Below are 27,128 nucleotides of genomic sequence, written 5' to 3' on the forward strand. Positions count from 1 at the left end.
ATTCTGTAGTATATGCAAATTGCTATTATAAAAACTTAAGCAGCAACTTTTCCAATTTCCAATATTTATGTAATTCTCAAATCTTTTGGCCACGACTGTACATTTTACAGACTAGTGAGTGACAAAATTGCCCTGCACAGGAGCATGGCAGATCAGTGTGCACTTCATGTTCCTACACAACAGTTTAAACATCTCAGCATTGCTTAGTAAACCAACATTTAAAAGATTTTAGTTTCTTCTCTGCCACAGCTTTTTTCTATTGTTGGATATTTCTCCTCCAGTAGATTTTTCCTTGATATATATTGATCAGCCATGAACATTAAAACCACTTGTCCAAGCTCTTCGAGGCATGGGCTTACCAAGACCTCTGGAGGTGTCCAACATCTGTAATGTGGTATTCGAACAGAAGATATATAGCCTTCCCTTCATACATCAATGAGCCTTGGGTGTCCATGAACCTGCCGCTTGTTCACTGCTTATCCTTCCTTGCACCTCTTTTGGTAGGTACAAACTAACCACTGAATACCAGGAACACCCCACAACACCTGATGTTTCAGAGATGCTCTGACCCTAGCTATAACAATTTGGCCATTGTCAGGCAGTTTTTCTGTTTCGAACTACAAGAAATGGTGCCAGATATTCCACAAGGTGGCCATGTCACAAGATTATCCATGTTACACACTTCACCTGGTTTAAATGTCATGTTTGATCTGTGTATTTCGCACTATGTGAACGAGTTTTGTAGACCATGCCTGATGAGGTTTTGGTGGCCCTGCTGTATGCACTAACAAGCTTTACCTGCTCTTGACCGGCCAGTACCACAGGGCAATCTTCATACTCCATGTCTGTGCTTGTGCAGGTAAATGTACAGTTCTCACAGCAGTATAACCCCCCCCCCCCCCCCCTCCAATTTATTTTCTTGCTCTGCCTTGTAAGTGGAACAGATGCTTTTAGGACAACAGACCTCCAGCTTCCTGCACTCCCCATTCACAAGTTCCTAGCACCATTGAATGGATGGCACAAAGCCTTGTGATGCCCCTAGACTGCTTCATACATGCCCAGGAGTGGTGTTGCTGCGCCCTGCCTTATCTTTCCTGCTTTTCTCATCCAGCAGCAGAGCAATAGCTCTTAAGCCTCCTGGCTTACTACACATTACTTTGCAGGTAGGTGATGCCGCACCATTCACCATCTATGGCCGAGCTAATTGCTTCTTTCATACCATCAGCACAGAAACACCCATTAGGGGTTGCAGTGAATCCCCTGTATGTAATAGCACTGAGGAAGTTTGTGATGCTTGCTGTATTCCAGCGTACGCCCCAGATAGCTGCTTCTGGTCCCATTGAGGGTTGGCAGCGTTCATACATCCCATGGAGGTGGGTCACATCAAGGGTCATATTACACCCTGTCTCATAGGTCTGCATTAGATGTCACCGGTCCTAAAGGTGATCTCATACCTCAGGGCATCACTCATGCCCATTCTGTTAGCGGCACTAGTAGCAGGCACTCCTGAGGCTCCCAAAGGGGTCGGAGTCTCGCTTTCTCTAAGTGAAGATACTTTCCAGGTAATCAGTTGGGAGAGGGAGACATAGGCAGAGCCCAGAGAGGAAGCCTGAGCCTTTGTCACTCCCTGCTGAAGCCGTGGCTTGTGCCTCTCTGCAGCCTTCTATTCAGACTTCTGATGTGCCATCGGCCCTCAGTATCTGCAGATCTCTGGATACAGTTGATGCTTGGGCAGACTTAAAACCACTCTCTGCAATTTGCCTCCATACACTTCACTTTACATGGGTGTAGTTCACTGAATTGGGGGGGGGTTTGACTTTTTTGCAACATGGAGCAATTTGTCTTGTGCAAGTTAAAGAATGTTCTGGAATTACACACTGCCCTGTGTTGTTCTTACAGGTTTTACTTTTGCCGTCTGCATTTCTTAGCTTTTGTTTTCCAGCTCTCCTTTGACTAAATTTAGGATATCTCTGTTAATGGGCATTGTGCCCAAAAATAACAAGGAATATATAGGCTTCTTCATCACCTGCCTTTCCCGTCAGGTGAGTCAGTCAGTGATGGCATTCTGCGGGAGGAGTTGGTTGTGCCCTGGTTTCGCTTTGACAAGGCGTGTCAGCTTGTAGGACCAGCCAGCAACATAGCAAAATCTGGCCCAGTCTTCTGGGAGTTCCCGGCCCATCCTGAATGATCTGACCTTTTGGGTTGTGGATGTGAATGTTTTAGCCGGTGACTTGCTGCATCTCTTGCCACTACTGAGATATGTTCAGTAGCATTTTAAAATAGGTATTTAGGGCCGAGACAGGCATCCATTCGGCAATACCCAATCTGGAGGATCTTCTGTTTACTGGCTGAGTAATTCTTCCGTTTGTAACTACACACTTAGGTATCACGATGGGATTATTATTAGTCTACTGGCCAATGAGCTTTGCCACCTTAGGACGGCTCATAGCCACTGTACCTTCAGTTCCTGCTTAGTTAGCTGGCCTTCGCCTGCAGGATATTCACCATGGGTACGTTTTCTCATGTATGTCAGACAGCTAGGGTGGAAAAAACGCACCAACAATCTTTCCTGGCACATTCTTGGCCTGAGGAATGGGTTCGGCGAGGTCTTACCAAGAACCTTTACAATCTTGGAATTATTTGCCAGTATGAATGCGGTGGAGGTATGGTGCCTTGAAATGGTAAACCAGCATTGTTTTGGTTTAATAGACAGCTAGTTGTTTGGCCGTTCTTGCCTGGCTGAGGAACTTCTTGTTAAAATGCTTTATGTTCAAATTACTGTCAGAACTTGTAATGCAGGGCAAATTAATGTTATTGCTGAATCTCATTTTCAGTGGCATCACTTCAAGAACCTACATCCTCTGGTGATCCCGGAAGACCGATCCTGCCCTTCTCTTCAGTCGGACTTGCCTGCGAACAGCTGTCGGGCTTGTCACAAAATTCGGTCACAGGGGGTGACATGGAAATGCTGTGATAAGGAATGGGCTGCTTAGTTTAACATTGTTTCCCATCAGATTATATAGGCTTACCAAAGATCACTACAGCAGTGCCTCATTTCCATGTCTGTGGTCCAGAAACTATTGTCAGGGGTAGCCTATGTGATAAGGGCCCAAGTAGACTTTGGAACACATCTAAACTTGAAGGCCAAAGGGGAAACTACTGGGTAAAATGCTGACTGATCGCTAGGATCTGCCCCCCATGTCTGATAGGTGTACAGGGAGGTGTATGTCAGTTGTCACAATTTGGGCTCGCCTAGGATGTGGAGTAAGTTTGATTATTTTGATTTAGCATTTCCGCCACATCTTGTGTCTTCCCGGCTTTGGAGGAAATTTTACTCCTTATTTGGATTTTTTATTACTATTGTGTTTAACACTAGAAGAAAATTCAGACTAGCACATTCATGGTCACAGGTGCATATCCATCAAGCAAGCAGAGAAAAAAAACTAATAGCAGTATGGCAGCACAACATTTCACAAACAATGAAACTGAGAAATGGGGATCATTCTACGTTACAGTGGGATTATACCCACTATAAATGAAAAAAAATAGAAGCTCTTTGCGCACATTTTTGATCAAACGTGTAACGGGCCCATCTACCAGCATCAAGGTGGCTTCCGCAGATGGGTCCCTAATAGGGATCGACCGATTATCGGATTTACCGATATTATCGGCCGATATTCAGGATTTTGAACGTTATCGGTATCGGCATTTATTTTGCCGATATTCCGATAACGTCCTGGGAACACAGATCGCGCTGCTGACAGCGCTCTCCGTGTTCCCTCAGCAGCAGCACAGGGGAGAAGGAGCAGTGTCTCCTCCCCCTGTGCTGCTGCTGCCGCTCCAGCCAATGGGAGGACAGGGGACAAGAGGAGGGGAGGAGCTATGGCCACTGCGCCACCAATGAAGCTTAATCTCACATTAATTCATATACAGGAGGCGGGAGCTGCAGAATCACATAGCCGGCTCCCGGCCTCTATGAGCTGTAGCTGCGATCTGCGGTAGTTAACTCCTCAGGTGCCGCGGATCGCAGCTACAGCTCATAGAGGTCGGGAGCCGGCTATGTGATTCTGCAGCCAGCTCCCGCCTCCTGTATATGAATAAATTAGAGATTAAGCTTCATTGGTGGCGCAGTGCGCCCCCCCCCCCAAGCCCCCCAGTATCAGACATTGGTGGCGCAGTGCGCCCCCGCAATATTAGGCATTGGTGGCGCAGTGCGCCTCCCCCCCAAGCCCCCAGAGTATTAAGCATTGGTGGCGCAGTGCGCCCCCCCCTCCCCCCCAGTATTAAACAGTGGTGCGCCCCACCCCACCCCAGTCGCAGTGCGCCCCCCACAGGATTCCCTCTCCCCTGCTCCTCCAATCGGAGCCCCAGCAGTGTAATGCTGGGGCTCCGATCGGTTACCATGGCAGCCAGGACGCTATTGAAGCCCTGGCTGCCATGATAAGCTCCATGCTGCTGTGTGCACAAAGCACACAGCAGCAGGGACAGTGTGAGCTCCTATTCACCCTGATAGAGCTCTATCAGGGTGAATAGGACAAGGGTTCTAGTCCCTAAGGGGGCTAAAAGTTAGTTAAAAAAAAAAAAAGAAAGTAATGAAAATAAAAACACCAAAATATTAAATATAAATGAAAAAGAAAGATTTACAAAAAAAATAAAAATACACATTAACAATAAACATTAATTTTCAGCAGATTTGTGGGAATTTTAATTTTTTTTTTTTAAATGAAAATTCCAAGAATATCGGTATAAATTAGGCTATCGGCCTGAAAGTTCACAAATTATCGGTATCGGCCCTAAAAAATCAATATCGGTCGATCCCTAGTCCCTAACACTAACAGAACTGCCTCTCTTGGACTTACCTAAGCCTACAATATTCAGGTCAGTGTAGGAACCAGCTACCTATATACTCTGCTCAGAAGCCCCAGGCAGATGGGCGTTCTGTTAGTGTTAGGGACCCATCTGTGGAAGCCACCTTGACACTGGTATATGGGCCCGATCAAAAATGTGTGCAAAGAGCTTCTATTTCTTCATTTATAGTAGGTATAATACCACTTTCATGTAGAATGATCCCCATTTCTCAGTTTCATTGTTTGTATATGAAATGTTGTGCTGCCATACTGCTATTTATTGTGTTTAACAGATATGCTAATTTTGCTTACCTCGTGTACATCCTCAGCATGCTTTTATTCCCAATCTGGACTCATCTGACCAGTATTCACTCTGGTTTCTTCTCATTCTTTATCTAGCACTTCCTGTTGCTGTATCCAACCAAACCCATGATGCACTTCTCCAGCACCGCCCCAAATGATCCTAACCAGTTTATAGCTCCTCCCACGCAGCTAGTTACATAGACACTCCCCTATCACCGGCCCGCCCATAGACATATAGGAAAGAGCTGTGTGGACATGGTCATGTCACAACAGCCCAGAACGGAAGATAGGAGCGATAAACGGAACACATTACAGCCGTCGTCCTAAATAATTAACGTAAAGAACGGTGATGCAAACTGGTAAACCCAACATTGGCCGCTGTACTCTATGGTGTAGTCCTGTCCACACTGAATGGAGCTGTGCCGCACCTGCTTGAACGTCCCGCACCTGCTTGAAACAAGACCTCCGTTCTCTTGGACCCCAATTAATAAGACATTTATCACCAGTGGACAGGTCATCAATAAAAGGTTCTACTCCGGGCACCCCACCAGTTTGAGGAGACTGCAGCTCTCTTCCTAGGCCAGTGATGTCCAGGGGCGGACTGGAAAGTGGCCCTGAGGAATAAAAAACAAAACTAAAAGTGCCCTTATGTTGTTGGGGGGGTCCAAACTGACAGAAGGTGGGGCAACACAAGTAGGCGGGGTAAGCAATACCATAGCGCAAAATACTGTCCAATCAAAACCATATACCGCAGTGCAGCACAATATACTGCCCCAACAGCTATCCCTCTGTGGTGGTCATCCATAGCTGCCATTATCTCTCCTCCTCCTCCAATTGTATGTGATTACGATATGGAGCAGGGGCTTAGGAGGTGAGATGCTTTCCATAGTTAAATTCAGGAGGACATGTGTGGTCACTGGCTGGGTACATGAGCACCTGATTCTCACAGCTTTAATTACTCTGGAGAGCAAATTTTTTTACCCGGCAGAGCGGAGGGCTTGGGTGGCCCCCTGGCCATAAGCCCACCAAGAAATTTCCCTGTAAAGTCTATGGCCAATCTGTTCCGGTGATGTCACATGGTCTAAGCGCAGCTCCGTCCCCAGTGAACGGGAGTCCCTGGGCTGCAGTGGGCAGTGCTGTGTGAGGTAAGCTGTGAGGAGGCTACAGCGCGGGTGCCAGGTGTCCGACCTCCACCCATCACGTCCTGGTGACCTGAGGACAGGCCATCCATATTCTACTCCTGGAAAAGCCCTTTAGGCTCCATTCACACGTCCACAAGTGTTTTGCGGTCTGCACATGGCCGGCACTATGATAGAAATGCCTATTATTGTCCGTGGCTGAGGACAAGAATAGAACTTGCTCTATCTTTTTTGTGGGGCACGGAGCAGAACTACGGATGCGGGCAGCACACGGTGTGCTGTTGGCATTGGTCTGCACGTGTTGCGGAAATGGATGCAGGATCATTCATGCGGACGTGTGAATGGATCCTTAAGGGGGATGTGATAAATAAGAGGCATAACCAGCCCATTTATTCCCGCCGCTCTGGTCCTCCCACCGCCCGCTGTTTACTTGGCTGCAGCAGCTGACACGCCGTGTTCTCACCGCTGCAGCCAATCTCCTGCCATCCACTCTCAGTTTACCGGGGTCATCATCGATGCAGCAATGTAAATAACGCCCACGGAGAGGGCCGGAGCACCAGAGCTGGGATGGTGGGGCATTAAAGGGGCAAGTAACGGTTCTCTTATTAGTTTATGGATCCATAAAGTGGACGAATAACTTACATAGCAGCGCCATTCTGCGCACACGTCTATAAGCGTGTATTCAGACTGCGGTTGTGCTGCGGTATTTGTTCAAATGAATTGCCAAGCTTCACGCCAGTAATGAATAACATGCGATAATTGCAGAACTGGAGCAGTTCTGTGACAAGAAGGAGAGCACAGGCGCTATGTCTGAATGCGCCGTACAGCACCATATGACGACGGCGGAGTAGCATATGGAGACCGCAGTGTATTGTGTGACAGCGGTGTACCGTGTGCTGACGGCAGTGTACCGTGTGGTGACAGCGATGTACCGTGTGGCGACGGAGTTGTACCGTGTGGTGACGGCGGTGTACCGTGTAGTGGCGGCAGTGTACCGTGTGGTCACGGCGGTGTACCGTGTGGTCACGGCGGTGTAATGTGTGGCGACGGAGGTGTACCGTGTGGTGACGGCAGTGTACAGTGTGGTGACAGCGATGTACCGTGTGGTGACGTTAGTGTACAGTGTGGTGACAGTGGTGTACCGTGTGGTGAGGGCAGTGTACAGTGTGGTGACAGCGATGTACCGTGTGGTGACGTTAGTGTACAGTGTGGTGAGGGCAGTGTACCGTGTGGTGACAGCGATGTACCGTGTGGTGACGTTAGTGTACAGTGTGGTGAGGGCAGTGTACAGTGTGGTGACAGCGATGTACCGTGTGGTGACGTTAGTGTACAGTGTGGTGAGGGCAGTGTACCGTGTGGTGACAGCGATGTACCGTGTGGTGACGGCGGTGTACCGTGTGGTGAGGGCAGTGTACAGTGTGGTGACAGCGATGTACCGTGTGGTGACGGCGGTGTACAGTGTGGTGACAGCGATGTACCGTGTGGTGACGGCGGTGTACCGTGTGGTGACGTTAGTGTACAGTGTGGTGACGTTAGTGTACCGTGTGGTGACAGTGGTGTACAGTGTGGTGACAGTAGTGTACCGTGTGGTGACAGCGGTGTACCGTGTGGTGACGTTAGTGTACAGTGTGGTGACGTTAGTGTACAGTGTGGTGACGTTAGTGTACAGTGTGGTGACAGCGGTGTACTGTGTGGTGACAGCGGTGTACCGTGTGGTGACAGCGGTGTACAGTGTGGTGACACCACTGGACAGAAGCAGTGTGGTGCGCGTTTAATAAAGGGCCTGTACATTGACGCTTTTCTCACTGCTGACATCCCTGTCAAAACCACTGAACATAAGCCTCTGTTGGTTTCGAGGAAAAACGCGCCATTGTTCGCAGGGCACAGCTCACAACCATCCTTATCTCCATGGCAACCAAGCCAGTAGTCTCCACTCCACTCCACTCATGACTACTTCCCCTATAGAATTGTGGTCTTCAATAAGATGGCGGCTGTCGGGGTTCAGGAGGTCTCGGCGTTTCCCATCATGCTTTACTGCCTCGCCCTTTCCTCCCACGTGACCGCGCAGCATGCCGGGACTTGTAGTGCGCGCGCTGCAGTCAGCTCCTGTGATGGCACCGCACGCTGGACACTGAGGCCGGGAGCAGAGGACGAGCAGAGCCGGGGGCGAGCGCGGGAGAGGTGAGTGACCCGAGGGTGAGGAGAGGAAAAAGCCGGGAGGGTGTGTGTATATACTCCTGCCCTATAGATGACGCCTGTGTGTGTGTATATACTCCTGCCCTATAGATGACGCCTGTGTGTATATATATACTCCTGCCCTATAGATGACGCCTGTGTGTATATACTCCTGCCCTATAGATGACGCCTGTGTGTGTATACTCCTGCCCTATAGATGACGCCTGTGTGTATATACTCCTGCCCTATAGATGACGCCTGTGTGTATATACTCCTGCCCTATAGATGACGCCTGTGTGTATATATACTCCTGCCCTATAGATGACGCCTGTGTGTATATACTCCTGCCCTATAGATGACGCCTGTGTGTATATACTCCTGCCCTATAGATGACGCCTGTGTGTGTGTATATACTCCTGCCCTATAGATGACGCCTGTGTGTATATATATACTCCTGCCCTATAGATGACGCCTGTGTGTATATACTCCTGCCCTATAGATGACGCCTGTGTGTGTATACTCCTGCCCTATAGATGACGCCTGTGTGTATATACTCCTGCCCTATAGATGACGCCTGTGTGTATATACTCCTGCCCTATAGATGACGCCTGTGTGTATATATACTCCTGCCCTATAGATGACGCCTGTGTGTATATACTCCTGCCCTATAGATGACGCCTGTGTGTATATACTCCTGCCCTATAGATGACGCCTGTGTGTATATACTCCTGCCCTATAGATGACGCCTGTGTGTATATACTCCTGCCCTATAGATGACGCCTGTGTGTGTGTGTATACTCCTGCCCTATAGATGACGCCTGTGTGTGTATACTCCTGCCCTATAGATGACGCCTGTGTGTGTATACTCCTGCCCTATAGATGACGCCTGTGTGTATATACTCCTGCCCTATAGATGACGCCTGTGTGTATATACTCCTGCCCTATAGATGACGCCTGTGTGTATATACTCCTGCCCTATAGATGACGCCTGTGTGTATATACTCCTGCCCTATAGATGACGCCTGTGTGTGTATACTCCTGCCCTATAGATGACGCCTGTGTGTGTATACTCCTGCCCTATAGATGACGCCTGTGTGTATATACTCCTGCCCTATAGATGACGCCTGTGTGTATATACTCCTGCCCTATGGATGACGGCTGTATGTGTGTGTATACTCCTGCCCTATAGATGACGCCTGTGTGTATATACTCCTGCCCTATAGATGACGCCTGTGTGTATATATATATATACTCCTGCCCTATAGATGACGCCTGTGTGTATATACTCCTGCCCTATAGATGACGCCTGTGTGTATATACTCCTGCCCTATGGATGACGGCTGTATGTGTGTATATACTCCTGCCCTATAGATGACGCCTGTGTGTATATACTCCTGCCCTATGGATGACGGCTGTGTGTGTATATACTCCTGCCCTATAGATGACGCCCGTGTGTGTATACTCCTGCCCTATAGATGACGCCTGTGTGTGTGTGTGTATATACTCCTGCCCTATAGATGACGCCTGTGTGTGTATACTCCTGCCCTATAGATGACGCCTGTGTGTGTATACTCCTGCCCTATAGATGACGCCTGTGTGTGTGTATACTCCTGCCCTATAGATGACGCCTGTGTGTGTATACTCCTGCCCTATAGATGACGCCTGTGTGTGTGTATACTCCTGCCCTATAGATGACGCCTGTGTGTGTGTATACTCCTGCCCTATAGATGACGCCTGTGTGTGTGTATACTCCTGCCCTATAGATGACGCCTGTGTGTATATACTCCTGCCCTATGGATGACGGCTGTATGTGTGTATGTACTCCTGCCCTATGGATGACGGCTGTATGTGTGTATATACTCCTGCCCTATAGATGACGCCTGTGTGTGTGTATACTCCTGCCCTATGGATGACGGCTGTATGTGTGTATATACTCCTGCCCTATGGATGACGCCTGTGTGTATATACTCCTGCCCTATGGATGACGCCTGTGTGTGTATATACTCCTGCCCTATGGATGACGCCTGTGTGTGTATATACTCCTGCCCTATGGATGACGCCTGTGTGTGTATATACTCCTGCCCTATAGATGACGCCTGTGTGTGTATATACTCCTGCCCTATAGATGACGCCTGTGTGTGTATATACTCCTGCCCTATAGATGACGCCTGTGTGTTTATATACTCCTGCCCTATAGATGACGCCTGTGTGTATATACTCCTGCCCTATAGATGACGCCTGTGTGTGTGTATATACTCCTGCCCTATAGATGACGCCTGTGTGTGTGTATATACTCCTGCCCTATAGATGACGCCTGTGTGTGTGTATATACTCCTGCCCTATAGATGACGCCTGTGTGTGTGTATATACTCCTGCCCTATAGATGACGCCTGTGTGTGTGTATATACTCCTGCCCTATAGATGACGCCTGTGTGTGTGTATATACTCCTGCCCTATGGATGACGCCTGTGTGTATGTATATACTCCTGCCCTATAGATGACGCCTGTGTGTGTGTATATACTCCTGCCCTATAGATGACGCCTGTGTGTGTGTATATACTCCTGCCCTATAGATGACGCCTGTGTGTGTGTATATACTCCTGCCCTATGGATGACGCCTGTGTGTGTGTATATACTCCTGCCCTATAGATGACGCCTGTGTGTGTGTATATACTCCTGCCCTATAGATGACGCCTGTGTGTGTGTATATACTCCTGCCCTATAGATGACTGTACATTCATGGGGTCATTTATCAAACCGGTGGAAAGTAGAGCCCATGGCAACCAATCAGATTCCACCTTTCATTTTTGACAGCTCCTTTTGGAAAATGATGAAAGGAGGAATCTGATTGGTTGCTCTACTTTCCACCGGTTTGATGAATCGCCCCCTAACTCTTTTGGAGATCATTTCATCTTCAGCTTGCTGAACTCTTCAAATTTGGGGCTCCTGCAGATGATCGCGTGGCGCTCGTGCCGTGCATCGGGGACTGCAGATGGCGGCGCATGGGCACCGTCCATGTGGCTGGTGCAGACACATTCAGACCCATTCAACTTAAATTGGAGCAAGTTCTATTTTTTATTACGGTGCAGAGGCACGGAGAGAAACGCCACAAGTGAATGGGTCCGCATCCGCGATCGGCGCACACAGCCGGGGCTTGTATATTGTGGAGCCGCTGTTTTCAGGCCACAGTTACCGTGAGCGGAGATGAGGTGCAGATCTTCCCATTATACCTGATCTCGGATAACTGAAGTGTGAACACAGCCTAATTTTGAGCTCGGGTGCCCAGACTTTTGCCTGCTACAGTACAAGATGTATACACGATGGCTGTGTGTATATTAGAGCGCCCCCTGTGTCCTGCACGGAGAGCGCAGCACTAGACTCGGCGAGAGGTTTTCGGTAGTGTTGAGCGAACTTGTGTTAAGTTCGGCGTCAGGTTATCGAAGAATCCTGTTATGGATTCTAAATTCCGTTATTGTCTGTGGTAGCGGAATCCATAACGCGATACTTCGATAACTGAAACTTTACACGCCAAACTTAAAACACAAGTTCGCTCATTGCTAGTTTTCGGGGATCAGGTTCAATGAGAATCCACGTTAAAATGGGAACCGCAGCTGTGGGAATGACGGCGGCGCGGTCCCGGTGGTTATCTTGTGTGGAGAATGGTGAGATCCTGGAAGAACATAAGGCGTCGGGGGGGGCAGAGGAGGACATCAGGAATGGTGAGATCCTGGAAGAACATAAGGCGTCGGGGGGTCAGAGGAGGACATCAGGAATGGTAAGATCCTGGAAGAACATAAGGCGTCGGGGGGTCAGAGGAGGACATCAGGAATGGTGGGGAGTCCGCAGCACACTGACCTGTCCGGACGGTAACAGCAGACCACCTGCTCCACGGGGCAACCAAACAAGACCCCCGAGCAGTGGAGAACATGGCCTAGTCAGAGGGATGGCACCGTGTTTAGGAGGACAAGCACTACCAGCAGATGAAGCCGTCCGGTCAGTAATGGTGGGGAAGGTTTGGGCCTCATCCCTCGATGGCCGCTGTGCACCCTGTGGTCGTAAGGTTCTGGACTGGCTGCAGGAACAGGATGGACAGTTTTCCTTCTTCCAAGATCCTTATCCTATAGTTCTGGGATCAGCAACCTTCAGCACTCCACCTGTTGTCAAACTACAACTCCCAGCATGCAAACTTACTCGGCTGTTCTTATAATATCATGGAAGTGAAAGGTGGATTCTGGTAGTTGTAGTAGTTTCAGAACAGCTGGAGCTGCGGAGGTTTCTGATCCCTGAGCGGAGGGGAGAAGGATCATTCACGGCGTGTCAGGACCTCCTTCTAATGTCCTCATCACTGTGCCAACAAACGAGGTCCCACGCTGAATGGGGCTCTAAAAAAGTGCATATTCAGTGTAGAGAAAAGTATGTGGCCCCCGTTCTACATCCATAGGCATTAATATAGGGTTGGTCCCCCCTTTGCTCTGCTGGGGAGGCATGCTATAAGATTTTGGGGGGTGTCCCTTTGTCCAGGAGACCCTTTCTGAGGCCAGACCCTGATGTTGGAGGAGAGGGCCCGGCTCTCAGTCTCTGGGGTCCTGTGCGGCCGGTCAGGTTCTTCCAGACTCCCCCAGCCTTGACTTTATGGAGGAACAGAAAAGGGTCTTCACCAAACGGTTCCCACAAAGCTGCCACCATACAAGTGTCCACAAAGTCCTGTCTGCTGAAGAATTCAGACTCGGGTCCGAGCCCTGAAGACCCCGCATAGCATTACCCCCTTTACCAGACTGTGCACCGGGCGCCATGCAGTCCGGCCGGTAACGTCCTCCTGGCGTTCACCAGACTCGACCATCAGAAGCCAGATAGAGAAGTGATTGGTGACCGCACAGAAGCCGTCTCCAGAGTCCAGCGGTGGTGGCTTTACCCCCCCAATCTCTGATGGAAGCCTGGCATGCAGCGGCCATGGACTCCCATGTCATGAAGCCCTCGACGCAGCTTTTTGAGATCTGTTTGCAGAACTGTGACTGCAGCTCTGGCTGTGACTGGAGTAGCAGTGAAGATGTAGCTTGATCCTTGGTTGAAGCTTCACTTTCCATGAGCCGCCAGATCCAGGGTCACATGCTGATAGTTTACACATACCCAGCATTCCCTGGAGAGTAACCCTTTGCTGGCTGGTGGCTTCCTGCTCTGAGGCCTGTGTTGGGGGGGGGGGAGCAGTAATGTTTACCGTGTCCCATATGATGTAATGCAGACAGAGGTGTGATCCTGGGCGGCCGCCCCCGAGTTCACCCGGGGACTGTATGTTCCTTTCCCCGCAGTCTTGTGGTAACTCGCTGTTCCCGTCGAGCGTCGCTTTCTCCTTCATGTGAGGATACGGCTTCTGATTAACGCTTTGTGTGCTGCCGCCCCAGCTCTGTGCACGTGGTGCTACGTCCCTGACTGTTTACTCCTGCAGGTGTCTGAGGTGGTGACACGACCGGCCTCACTGTCTTATGGGGTTCCACAGCAGAGGGGTGAGTGTTACCGGTGGGCGCACAGCTTACTTCAGGGGAATCGTACATCTGGCCGCCCTGTGTGAGGATGGGGGTAGTGATCTGTAGACCAGCTGCCCAATATAACCGCGGTGCCTCTGTCCGCTGCCAGGAACCAGTCACATTGGTTTAGTAACGTCTATCTGTAACCTTCAGGTGTCTTTCCCTAGAAGTCGATGTGCGGCAGCTGTGACCCGGCAGACAAACATCGTATTGGGGCGATTTGCGGGCGGCTCATTACATTCCATTGCTATAGGGGGTAGAACGTCTACCAGCAGCTGCTGCATCGCCTCTGGTATTCTTCTCCACTGTTATATCACCCCCCCAGGGGCGTAACGATCGTGGTCGCAGAGGGTGTGACTGGGCCCGGGGGGTGTGGGGTTGCGCACAAGTGCTTTTAGCCAGCCCAGTCCCCCTCCGCTTTGTCTATTTAAAAAGTAAGTGCTAGTGCGGCTGCGCACGTCCCCCATACATACACCTTTTCTGCTCGATATCGGCAAGACCCGGCGCTGGCAGTCACGGGTCTCGCGGGAAGACGTGAAGATGCTGCCAGTCAGGCGGAACAGAGCAGAGGGAAGTATTTTTATTTTATTTTTAGGTATGCACACGCTGCACACCATACAGGGGGAACCCAGCACTATGAATTTAATTAAATTTGGAAACGGGGGGCACAAAAAGAAAATAGAATCTATACAGAGAGGTTGGCAGTCTGGGTGGGGACCAAATGATATATATGCAGAGCGAGTGGTGGGGGCATGGTAATGGGGTTACGGGTTAATAGAGGCGGTGGCCCCAATCCAAAATTTGCCATGTTAGTTATGCCACTGGGCCCCCCCCCCCCCCCTTCATGCGGTGGAGGGATCGCTTCCGGTGGCAGCGTGGGCTAGACTCCGAGAGAGAGCGCATGCAAAAGCTAAACAGTGCAGAGATTGGTCATGTTTTACCTGTGCGGACAGGTGTGTCATGCAGAGAGCCCGCCTGTATCCGATCCACAGGACAGACATAACCAATCAATCCATTCATTTTGCGACCTTAGTGCAATACTTCAGGGTTTGGTGAGCCATTCCACCAAATTCACAACTTGACGCTGCGGCAGCTTTTGTGACCGCCTCTGGCAAAGGTTTTGTTGTTGACACTTCTCAGTATTTTATTTATTTTTTCTTTTAAATGCCCGCCTGAAGTGTGTTCATAGGTGATATTCCCCCCAACCTGATACATCTACGTTCTCGCTCTTTCTGTCCGTCCGGTCATAGGACTCTTCTCTCCCGCTGTCCTAATGTCTGACCTCGGGTTCTCACGTCTCCTCCTCTTCTCTCCCCGCTGTCCTAATGTCTGACCTCGGGTTCTCCCGCCTCTTCCTCTTCCCTCACGCTGTCCTAATGTCTGACCTCGGGTTCTCCCGTCTCTTCCTCCTGCAGATGGATAAAGGTCATGTGTCCTTTCTTCCTGTGACCTGAGCTGCCCCCCTCCGGATAATTAGGTAATGTTCCTTGAACTTTGTATTCACCCGTCTTCCCCTTATATTGTCAGTGTGCAGGAGAACAGCTCCAGTCACATCTAGAGCTGCATTCACAATCCTGCTGCCAAGTGTAATTTAGCAGAACATGGCACATGAGTATAACCTTCGTCCTGAGCATAAAATGTTGGGTTTTCCTTGGTTCTTGTCAGTTACCCCTCGTCTGGTCCCCTCCTTCTGTCTGCAGGTTCTGAAATATCACGACTGCTCTAGGACGGCAGAGTTTCCAGGTTCCAGGTCAGTTTGGTCGCTCGATATGTTATCATTTGTCTTTTCCTTCTCCTCTGACGATGCCTCTGTTGCAGGAATGTTGCAGTCAATCAAGATGCTGCGGAAGAACATGGTGGAGCTGCTGGCTCGAGGAGCGCCGAACCCCCCTTTACGGCTGTCATTATTGCTGCGGCTCCAATCCACCTCTGCCACAGACCACCACCATGTGGAGCTGGCCAGAGAGAGGTCCAAGACCGTCACCTCCTTCTACAATCAGTCCAGCATCGACAAGGCCGCAGAGAAGGTACCATGGCCGAGCGCCAGTAGTAAATGTACATTTTCTCCTTGATGTATTTATGTGGGCGATCATTGACCCTTCTCATACATGCCAGCATGGTCGTGGGCAGAGCTGCCCATTGAGGCTCAGTCCCTGACAGTCCCCAGATGGGGTGTGGACCAGTGCCACAGCAGCGTATGCTGATGTATTAGGAACGTATGATCACCCCTGAACCCAGTTTTCTACTGCACAAAAATAAATAAATCTCTGTTTCTCGCCCCCATCTTTAGGCTTCTGTGCGTCTCACCCCCACAACAATGCTGTACTCCGGACGGTCTCAAGATGGCAGCCACATCCTGGTAAGACCCATTCTCGGAGATCCTTCCATAGGGCTGTGCGTATTATACATAATGGTTTTACCTCTTCCTTCATAGAAAAGTGCCAGATATCTGTCCAAGGAGCTCCCTGTCCGCATCGCGCATCGGATCAAAGGTTTCCGCAGCCTCCCATTCATCATTGGCTGTAACCCAACCATACTCCACGTGGTAGGTATCGCCCATCACTTACCAGCCGTCCCTATGCCTTGTCTCGCACATCTCATGTCTCTGTCCATCTCTTTCAGCATGAGCTTTATATCAGTGCCTTCCACAAGCTGAGCGAGTTCCCTCCGGTAAGCTCCAGGATCCAATGATGTCTGGTCATTTGTGTCGAGCATCGTCGCCTATTTCCATGTGTTTGTTTGTTTTTTGCCGCGCAGATCACAAACCATGAGGTGGAGAGCCAGTACTGCAAACTTCTCCGGCAGCTGCTCGATGACCACAAGGATGTCGTGACTCAGCTGGCCGAAGGTCTGAGAGAAAGCCGGAGACATATACAGGTAGCGCTTATATAGGGTTATGGCAGATCAAGACTGGAGGGGGGGCAGTCTATACTTAAGTTATGGTGGGGGGATGTAAGGGAAGAGAGGCGGGAGCCTAGGAAGGTGCGGGAGAGGAGAGGCGGGAGCCTAGGAAGGTGCGGGAGGGAAGAGGGGCAGGAGCCTAGGAAGGGCCGGGAGGGAAGAGAGGCGGGAGCCTAGGAAGGGGCGGGAGCCTAGGAAGGGGCGGGAGCCTAGGAAGGGGCGGGAGCCTAGGAAGGGGCGGGAGCCTAGGAAGGGGCGGGAGCCTAGGAAGGGGCGGGAGCCTAGGAAGGGGCGGGAGAGGAGAGAGCCTAGGAAGGTGCGGGAGAGGAGAGGCGGGGGCCTAGGAAGGGGCGGGGGCCTAGGAAGGGGCGGGAGAGGAGGGGGCGGGGGCCTAGGAAGGGGGCGGGGGCCTAGGAAGGGGGCGGGAGAGGAGGGGAGATTGCCTAGGAAGGGAGAGGAGGGGAGAGTGCCTAGGAAGGGGGCGGGAGAGGAGAGTGCCTAGGAAGGGGGCGGGAGAGGAGAGGGCCTAGGAAGGGGGCGGGAGAGGAGAGGGCCTAGGAAGGGGGCGGGAGAGGAGAGGGCCTAGGAAGGGGGCGGGAGAGGAGAGGGCCTAGGAAGGGGGCGGGAGAGGGCCTAGGAAGGGGGCGGGAGAGGAGAGGGCCTAGGAAGGGGGCGGGAGAGGAGAGGGCCTAGGAAGGGGGCGGGAGAGGAGAGGGCCTAGGTAAGGGGGCGGGAGAGGAGAGGGCCTAGGAAGGGGGGGCGGGAGAGGAGAGGGCCTAGGAAGGGGGGCGGGAGAGGAGAGGGCCTAGGAAGGGGGCGGAGAGGAGAGGGCCTAGGAAGGGGGCGGGAGAGGAGAGGCGGGAGCCTAGGAAGGGGCGGGAGAGGAGAGGCGGGAGCCTAGGAAGGGGGCGGGAGAGGAGAGGCGGGAGCCTAGGAAGGGGCGGGAGAGGAGAGGCGGGAGCCTAGGAAGGGGGCGGGAGAGGAGGGTGCAGACCCTCAAGAAGAAACCTGTCAAACAATAAGTGAAATGATCTCGCTTCTTGGGCCTGATTGGACAAGAATGGTACATGCTGTGGTTTTCTCTTCATGGACCAGCAATCCATGAGGTCAAACTGACGTCTGAATTGTAGCATTTAATATGCCCGAGTGCAGTCAGGACAACACGCGGACAGAAAGAACTGCTGTGTGAATGAAGCATTATCTCCCCGCAGGATGAGAAGGTGATCAGATTCTTCCTGGATAAAACATTAACTTCGCGACTGGGTATAAGAATGCTGGCCACCCACCACTTGTCCCTGCATGAGGATCAGGTAAGTTCACGTTTGTGCGTTAGATCACTTTATGTAATAAAGATGACACTTCCCATAATGCAAATAACCAGAGCAAAGACCCTGAACAAGCAGTTAATGGTGGAAGATTTTTATCTTTGAATCTTGCAGAATAGTGAGTGCAGCTCTGGAGTATAATACAGGATGTAACTCAGGATCAGTACAGGATAAGTAATGTATGTACACAGTGACTGCACCAGCAGAATAGTGAGTGCAGCTCTGGAGTATAATACAGGATGTAACAGGATCAGTACAGGATAAGTAATGTATGTACACAGTGACTGCACCAGCAGAATAGGGAGCGCAGCTCTGGAGTATAATACAGGATGTAACTCGGGATCAGTACAGGATAAGTAATGTATGTACACAGTGACTGCACCAGCAGAATAGTGAGTGCAGCTCTGGAGTATAATACAGGATGTAACAGGATCAGTACAGGATAAGTAATGTATGTACACAGTGACTGCACCAGCAGAATAGGGAGCGCAGCTCTGGAGTATAATACAGGATGTAACTCGGGATCAGTACAGGATAAGTAATGTATGTACACAGTGACTGCACCAGCAGAATAGTGAGTGCAGCTCTGGGGTATAATACAGGATGTAACTCAGGATCAGTACAGGATAAGTAATGTATGTACACAGTGACTGCACCAGCAGAATAGTGAGTGCAGCTCTGGAGTATAATACAGGATGTAACTCAGGATCAGTACAGGATAAGTAATGTATGTACACAGTGACTGCACCAGCAGAATAGTGAGTGCAGCTCTGGAGTATAATACAGGATGTAACTCAGGATCAGTACAGGATAAGTAATGTATGTACACAGTGACTGCACCAGCAGAATAGTGAGTGCAGCTTTGGAGTATAATACAGGATGTAACTCAGGATCAGTACAGGATAAGTAATGTATGTACACAGTGACTGCACCAGCAGAATAGTGAGTGCAGCTCTGGAGTATAATACAGGATGTAACAGGATCAGTACAGGATAAGTAATGTATGTACACAGTGACTGCACCAGCAGAATAGGGAGCGCAGCTCTGGAGTATAATACAGGATGTAACTCGGGATCAGTACAGGATAAGTAATGTATGTACACAGTGACTGCACCAGCAGAATAGTGAGTGCAACTTTGGAGTATAATACAGGATGTAACTCGGGATCAGTACAGGATAAGTAATGTATGTACACAGTGACTGCACCAGCAGAATAGTGAGTGCAGCTCTGGAGTATAATACAGGATGTAACTCAGGATCAGTACAGGATAAGTAATGTATGTACACAGTGACTGCACCAGCAGAATAGTGAGCGCAGCTCTGGAGTATAATACAGGATGTAACTCGGGATCAGTACAGGATAAGTAATGTATGTACACAGTGACTGCACCAGCAGAATAGTGAGTGCAGCTCTGGAGTATAATACAGGATGTAACAGGATCAGTACAGGATAAGTAATGTATGTACACAGTGACTGCACCAGCAGAATAGGGAGCGCAGCTCTGGAGTATAATACAGGATGTAACTCGGGATCAGTACAGGATAAGTAATGTATGTACACAGTGACTGCACCAGCAGAATAGTGAGTGCAGCTCTGGGGTATAATACAGGATGTAACTCAGGATCAGTACAGGATAAGTAATGTATGTACACAGTGACTGCACCAGCAGAATAGTGAGTGCAGCTCTGGAGTATAATACAGGATGTAACTCAGGATCAGTACAGGATAAGTAATGTATGTACACAGTGACTGCACCAGCAGAATAGTGAGTGCAGCTCTGGAGTATAATACAGGATGTAACTCAGGATCAGTACAGGATAAGTAATGTATGTACACAGTGACTGCACCAGCAGAATAGTGAGTGCAGCTTTGGAGTATAATACAGGATGTAACTCAGGATCAGTACAGGATAAGTAATGTATGTACACAGTGACTGCACCAGCAGAATAGTGAGTGCAGCTCTGGAGTATAATACAGGATGTAACTGAGGATCAGAACAGGATAAGTAATGTATGCACACAGTGACTGCACCAGCAGAATAGTGAGTGCAGCTCTGGAGTATAATACAGGATGTAACTCAGGGTCAGTACAGGATAAGTAATGTATGTACACAGTGACTGCACCAGCAGAATAGTGAGTGCAGCTCTGGAGTATAATACAGGATGTAACTCAGGATCAGTGCAGGATAAGTAATGTATGTACACAGTGACTGCACCAGCAGAATAGTGAGTGCAGCTCTGGAGTATAATACAGGATGTAACTCAGGATCAGTACAGGATAAGTAATGTATGTACACAGTGACTGCACCAGCAGAATAGTGAGTGCAGCTCTGCAGTATAATACAGGATGTAACTCAGGATCAGTACAGGATAAGTAATGTATGTGCACAGTGACTGCACCAGCAGAATAGTGAGTGCAGCTCTGGAGTATAATACAGAATGTAACTCAGGATCAGTACAGGATAAGTAATGTATGTACACAGTGACTGCACCAGCAGAATAGTGAGTGCAGCTCTGGAGTATAATACAGAATGTAACTCAGGATCAGTACAGGATAAGTAATGTATGTACACAGTGACTGCACCAGCAGAATAGTGAGCGCAGCTCTGGAGTATAATACAGGATGTAACTCAGGATCAGTACAGGATAAGTAATGTATGTACACAGTGACTGCACCAGCAGAATAGTGAGCGCAGCTCTGGAGTATAATACAGGATGTAACTCAGGATCAGTACAGGATAAGTAATGTATGTACACAGTGACTGCACCAGCAGAATAGTGAGTGCAGCTCTGGAGTATAATGCAGAAAAAATCTGCTTGGATTTCAGAATGAAAGGGTAAAATCATGCGGATTCTTTTCTGTGGCAGGTTGTGTCTGTCTCGGGTTTTTGCTGCCCTCTGTTTTGCTCACGTCTTATTCCTTTTATACTATAAACAGACGGACTTTGTCGGTATAATCTGCACCCGTCTGTCGCCCAAGAAGATAATAGAGAAGTGGGTGGATTTCGCCCGGTAAGATCTGTCGTCTGCGCTTCACTCCTGTAACGTTTCCCGGTTTCTTGATAAATCATTTCTCGTGTTGCTCCCTTCAGACGCCTCTGTGAACACAAGTATGGGAACGCTCCGCGGGTGCGAATAAACGGCCATGTGGCGGCCCGCTTCCCATTCATCCCAATGCCCCTGGATTATATCCTCCCAGAGCTGCTGAAGAACTCGATGCGGTATGCACGTCTGCGCTGTAGGTGGAGCTTGGTAAATGGGTTTTATCTGTGACTGTGTTGTCTGATGGCCTGTGCTCTTTGCCGTCAGGGCCACTATGGAGAGTCACATCGATACTCCCTACAACGTCCCGGACATCTCCATCACCATCGCCAACAACGACATCGACCTGATAATCCGGTAAGGTGTATTGTATTATTGCCGTCCTTTCTTTTTAACTCCTTAACAACCGCCTGCTGTCTCTTTTGGTGAGGGCGGTGCAGGACCTCAGTGATATCTCTGGGTGTCGGTGCACTAGACGGCAGTGACCGCTTCTGCTCCTAAACGTCTCCTATTGTTACAGCCGGCTGTAGCGGGGACAGGAGGAACCTCCGGGCGGGTATATTGATGACCATATCCTCAGCTGTATGAGGAGAGGCGCAGTGTTTCCTGCTCACCGCTGCTTTGCCATAGACCTAGCAACAGGAAAAGATCAATATTAAAAGCCTGGAGGACCCCTTTAACTCTTTGATTGCTGTGGTCCAGCGGGTACAGATGTGCTTTGTAATTTATGCCATTTTCTGGTGTAAATTATAGTAAATCTGTTGAACGGTGAGCGATATTAATTCAGCCGTGCCTCCTGGTAGGGTTAAAGGGAACCTGTCACCTGGATTTTGGGCATAGAGCTGAGGACATGGGTTGCTAGATGGCCGCTAGCACATCCGCAATATCCAGCCCCTATAGCCCTGTGTGCATTTATTGTGTAAAAAACCCGATTTGGTACATATGCAAATTAACCTGAGAGGAGTCCTGTCCCTGACTCGTCTCACATACAGGACTCGTCTCAGGTTAATTTGCATATGTATCAAATCGTTTTTTTTAAACAATAAAAGCACACAGAGCTATGGGGACTGGATATTGCGGATGTGCTAGTGGCCATCTAGCAGCCCATGTCCTCAGCTCTACACAAAATCCCGGTGACAGGTTCCCTTTAAGGGCTCATGCACACGAGTCCGCAAAACACAGATCTGCAAAAAAAACGGATGACATCCATGTGATGTCCATATTGCGTTCGTATTTTGGCGGATCCATTACAACAATGCCTGTCCTTGTCCGCAGAACGGACAAGAATAGGACATGTTATTACGTATAGTCCTATCGGTAACTTCGCCCCATAAACGGCCCAGCTCCTACTATTAATCATCAATCCAAAATAAACGGCAACTGAGCGAATAAACTCTTTACCCAGAAAAACATTTATTTATTGAATATCAAATAAAAAATAATCAGTGACCCCGATAGTTAAAGGGGTATTCCCATCACAGTCAATGGGGGGTGGATATTCCCCCCCATTGTCTGATAGGTGCGGGGAGAGCTGTGGGTGGAGGACCCCGGATTTCCCAGGGTTCATCCACCACCAAGCGCTGAATGGGAGCGCACCGCACGCGTGACCCCTGCTCTCATTCATTTCTATGGGGCAGTCGGAAATAGCTGAGACAGCGCTTGGCTATTTTGGTCGGCCCTATAGAAATGAATGGGAGCAAGGGCCGCGCATGCGCAGTGCTCCCTCTGTTTATGTTCCCACTGCGTTCTCATTGTAGGTGCGGGTCCCAGAGGTGGTACCTGCACCTTTCAGACAATGGGGGCATATCCTAGCCCGTCCTAGCGCGTTCTTTTCTTCTCAAGTGAATTGGACCCAGGAGCTGTAATCGCACTGCTTGCTGAAAGCATCGCTCATACGAGGGCGTCTCACCCCCGCCGATCCGATACTGATGACCTGTCAGATAGGTTATCGGAAACTGGACAACCCCTTTTAATGGGTTTAAAAAAGGTAATAAAAATAGAGTGAAAAGAAAATGAAAGTCTGGAATTTTTTTTAAATAAAGTGGTTTAGTCTGAAATGTATATTTTTTTTGCTCTTACATTATGTAAAAGCTGAAAAACCTGCACTAATAGAGTGAGCACATCCCATAATACCTGAGGAATCGAACCAGTCAAACAGAAATCTATACTGGACTCGATCGAGACTCGTCCATTAACAGATAAAGTTCTGGTAAAAAGAAAAGCAATCACCGGAGCGGTCATCAGTATCACATCGGTGGGGGCCAACATCAGCACCCTCAGGCGGCACTACCCCAGCACGGCCAGTACACGGCACGTGCAGCTTCCTGCTCCCAGCTATGTCCTTCGTGTAACGTAAAACAGTCGACCCCCAGCACCCCCACCAGTCCGATATCGTGACCTACCAATATCTAAAGAGGAAAACCCCAAATGTCTCTCTAATGTCTGTATATTCCTCGCAGGATCTCTGACCGCGGCGGGGGCATACCTCACGACCACCTGGAGAGAGTTATGGATTACCACTTTACCACCGCGGAGACCAGCACTCAGGATCCTAGAATCACCCCGATTTTGGGGAATATGGTTGACATGGTGAACAGCGGCCAGTCTGGACCCATGCATGGGTGAGAGGAGCTTAGAAATGCTGAACTGGAGCCTGATAGATATCTAGTAACAGCCCATGGGATAGCCTGGCGTGTGGGATCCCATCCTGTGGGGTTTTCTCATGTGTGTGGGATCTAGTGCTGGAATTGGAGGAGAAGATTTGCCTGGTTTGTGTTTTAATAAGATGGAGGAGCAGGTAATCTGCTGTGGGACGCAGCCATATTAGCATCAGGAGGAGAGCGTGATCTGCTCTATAAGATCCAGCCCAAGGAACATGAGGGAAAGAGGGTGAAATCTGCTGTGACTCAAAAAGTGTGATTCAGTGCTGGTAAGGTTGTAGATAAATAGTGTGGTATGCAGTCCTTAATACAATGTAGAGGAGATAATCTGGGCCGTGTGGTCCAGTGGAGCCCGTCCTAGTGATGGGGTACACAGAAGGATTTAGGGTCCAGCCTTGAGAATATGAGGTTGGAAGGGAGATATAGGGCTGTGATAGCTGACCTCCAGCTGTGGTAAAACTACGACTTCCAAGATGTACACTTGCTTGGTTGTTCTCAGAACTCCATAGAAATTAACGGAGCATGCTGGGAGTCGAGGTTTCACCACAGCTGGAGTTTAGCCATCACTGATTTTGGGTGTGGGTATTAAATACCAGATGCCATACGATCCCCTCTCCCCAATTTATCAGGGACTAATCCAAGTAACCTATAGGACGCTCTGGTCTCAGTGCTGTGGTCCCTCTTCTCTTTTCCAGGTTTGGGTTTGGTCTCCCCACCTCCCGCGCTTATGCTGAGTACCTGGGTGGCTCTCTCTGTATTCAGTCTCTTCAGGGCATCGGTACGGATGTGTACCTCCGCATCAAGCACATTGACGGGAAGGAGGAGAGCTTCCGTATATAATGGTGGAAAGACGCAGCAGGCTGGCCTTTCTTCTCAAAGGCCCTCAGCCTGGTCACCTCATGGACTTCAGGAAGAGCCTAAGCCCTCCACCTGTTTCTCCTGAGGGTCGCTCCTCACTGTTGGAGCTGGTGCTGGTGGCTGCTGCTTACTACCAGAAGACCCTTCAACAGCTCTGGCGTTGTAAACCTCGGATTCTTGAGGAGACTTGTATTTTACGGTAGTTAAAGGATCGAATCGTCGTGAGATTCACCCCAGTGTCAAACATTGAATGGGTTCTATGGAATTAGACGCAAATGAGATTAAGGAACAGGTTAAATGTCACCTGGATACTCCTTGAGCTAAGGAGACCACCTCATCTTCTTTTGTCAGCCACTCGCCTTCTGCTCGCAAGAATTTTAGTTTATTGAGGTGATTGGAGCCAAAAAGCAGTAATGAACAATTCCTTTTCTGCAGCGGAGGTTCCCCGCGGCTCCCGTGTGGTCTTCTACAGCAGGAGTTCCCCGCGGCTCCCGTGTGGTCAGCTGCAGCGGAGGTTCCCCGCGGCTCCCGTGTGGTCTTCTGCAGCGGAGATTCCCCGCGGCTCCCGTGTGGTCTTCTGCAGCGGAGATTCCCCGCGGCTCCCGTGTGGTCTTCTGCAGCAGAGGTTCCCCGCGGCCCCCGTGTGGTCTTCTGCAGCGGAGGTTCCCCGCGGCCCCCGTGTGGTCTTCTGCAGCAGAGGTTCCCCGCGGCCCCCGTGTGGTCTTCTGCAGCAAGGGTTGCTTGTCCTATGATGTAACGTATAGCACTTACTGTCCCCATTACGCTGATTGTCCAGGTGTCTTGCAGTAATCAGAACCCGCTACTGTTCTCCTCTGATTTTGTCCCCCTGTGTGGTTCTCGTGGAGAGGATCTAATATTATATTTAGTGATGCAGACTTTTTTTTTTTTTACTGTTTTTGTGTTCCAAGGGTTAAGTTCACATTGTTGCCATCATTACTGGTTCAGCGTCGGTCCCGTTCAGCCGCTCGCCGTGTGTGTACGGATCATGCTCGTGGGTTCTTGAGAACTTGGCACCAGAAGTCACCTGTTGAGTACTTCGGGCCCCTGCGCTTACCTCCTCCAGGGCAGGACGCGGTCCTTGGTGTTGATTTCTTCTACCATATGAACATCTCGGCGGTAGCTCCTGTGACAATCATGTATTATTATCTATTAAAGGGGTTGCAACATGAAAAATATTCTACACTTTTCAAACCAGCTCCTGGAGCGGAATACTTTTGTAATTGCATGTAATTAAAAATGAAGTGCCGCCACTGAGCTCTTCACTGAGATCTGTCTGTATAGCGCCACTCAGTTTAAATCTTTAACTGCCATCAGCGGTATCTTCTGTAAGCAGCTGTGGCAGTTACCGGGGAAGAGCTACAGCAGAAAGGACACGCCCCTTGAGCTGCAGCAAAGGGCATTTTTTATATATATGCAAATGAGCCTCTAGGAACAAGGGGGGCATTGCTGTTACACCTACAGGCTCTGTCAATCACAGTGCAGCGAGAGCAGAGCCTCTAGGTGTAATGGTAACGCCTCCATTGCTCCTAGAGCCTCGTTTGCATATTTTAAAACTTCATTTTTATCAGCAATGCAGGCACATGGAACAGGTCAGCCAGTGTCATGGGTACAAAACAAACCTCTGCACTTGCCTACGACGCCGCTCCCCCCCTTCCCCGGCTGTAATTACAAGTGTTCAGATTGAAAAATAAGTAATGACAGATTTTTCTTTTTCTGTTTTATGAAATAATAAAAATGATGACGGACTCGGGCACAGAACCAACTATACCGCGGGCGTTACCCCTCTGCGTCTCCTCCTTTACTAAGTATTTTACTTACAGCAATTCGAGGAGTAGTGGAAAGCTTTTAACAGTATTATAGTAGTTATATTCTTGTACATAGGAGCAGTATTATAGTAGTTATATTCTTGTACATAGGAGGCAGTATTATAGTAGTTATATTCTTGTACATAGGAGGCAGTATTATAGTAGTTATAATCTTGTACATAGGAGCATTAGTAGTTATATCTTTACATAGGAGCATATTATTATATTCTTGTACATAGGAGCAGTATTATAGTAGTTATATTCTTGTACATAGGAGCAGTATTATAGTAGTTATATTCTTGTACATAGGAGCAGTATTATAGTAGTTATATTCTTGTACATAGGAGAAGTATTATAGTAGTTATATTCTTGTACATAGGAGCAGTATTATAGTAGTTATATTCCTGTACATAGGAGCAGTATTATAGTAGTTATAGTCTTGTACATAGGAGCAGTATTATAGTAGTTATATTCTTGTATGTAGGAGGCAGTATTATAGTAGTTATATTCTTGTACATAGGAGGCAGTAT

The 27,128-nt window shown here is 49.2% G+C and overlaps 1 protein-coding gene across 3 annotated transcripts; it reads left to right on the forward strand.

The window, feature by feature from the left end:
* The first annotated feature begins 8,349 nt into the window (after window positions 1–8,349).
* Window positions 8,350–26,047, forward strand: BCKDK (branched chain keto acid dehydrogenase kinase). Of its 3 annotated transcripts, none has more exons than XM_044304404.1 (14): window positions 8,350–8,470; window positions 15,402–15,463; window positions 15,687–15,736; window positions 15,805–16,013; window positions 16,277–16,345; window positions 16,421–16,531; window positions 16,609–16,656; window positions 16,744–16,863; window positions 18,099–18,197; window positions 21,151–21,224; window positions 21,305–21,433; window positions 21,522–21,611; window positions 23,714–23,875; window positions 24,610–26,047. In XM_044304404.1, the coding sequence occupies exons 4-14, from the start codon at window positions 15,807–15,809 to the stop codon at window positions 24,752–24,754; spliced, it is 1,254 nt and encodes a 417-aa protein (XP_044160339.1). In that variant the 5' UTR covers window positions 8,350–8,470; window positions 15,402–15,463; window positions 15,687–15,736; window positions 15,805–15,806; the 3' UTR covers window positions 24,755–26,047. The 3 variants fall into 3 exon arrangements, with proteins under 3 accessions (XP_044160339.1, XP_044160341.1, XP_044160340.1); XM_044304405.1 differs by lacking the exon at window positions 8,350–8,470 and adding an exon at window positions 11,430–13,965; XM_044304406.1 differs by lacking the exon at window positions 15,402–15,463 and having other exon boundaries at window positions 8,364–8,470.
* The last annotated feature ends 1,081 nt before the right edge of the window (window positions 26,048–27,128 follow it).

Source organism: Bufo gargarizans, chromosome 8 (genome assembly GCF_014858855.1).
Source record: "Bufo gargarizans isolate SCDJY-AF-19 chromosome 8, ASM1485885v1, whole genome shotgun sequence".
In the NCBI taxonomy this organism is placed as follows: domain Eukaryota; kingdom Metazoa; phylum Chordata; class Amphibia; order Anura; family Bufonidae; genus Bufo; species Bufo gargarizans.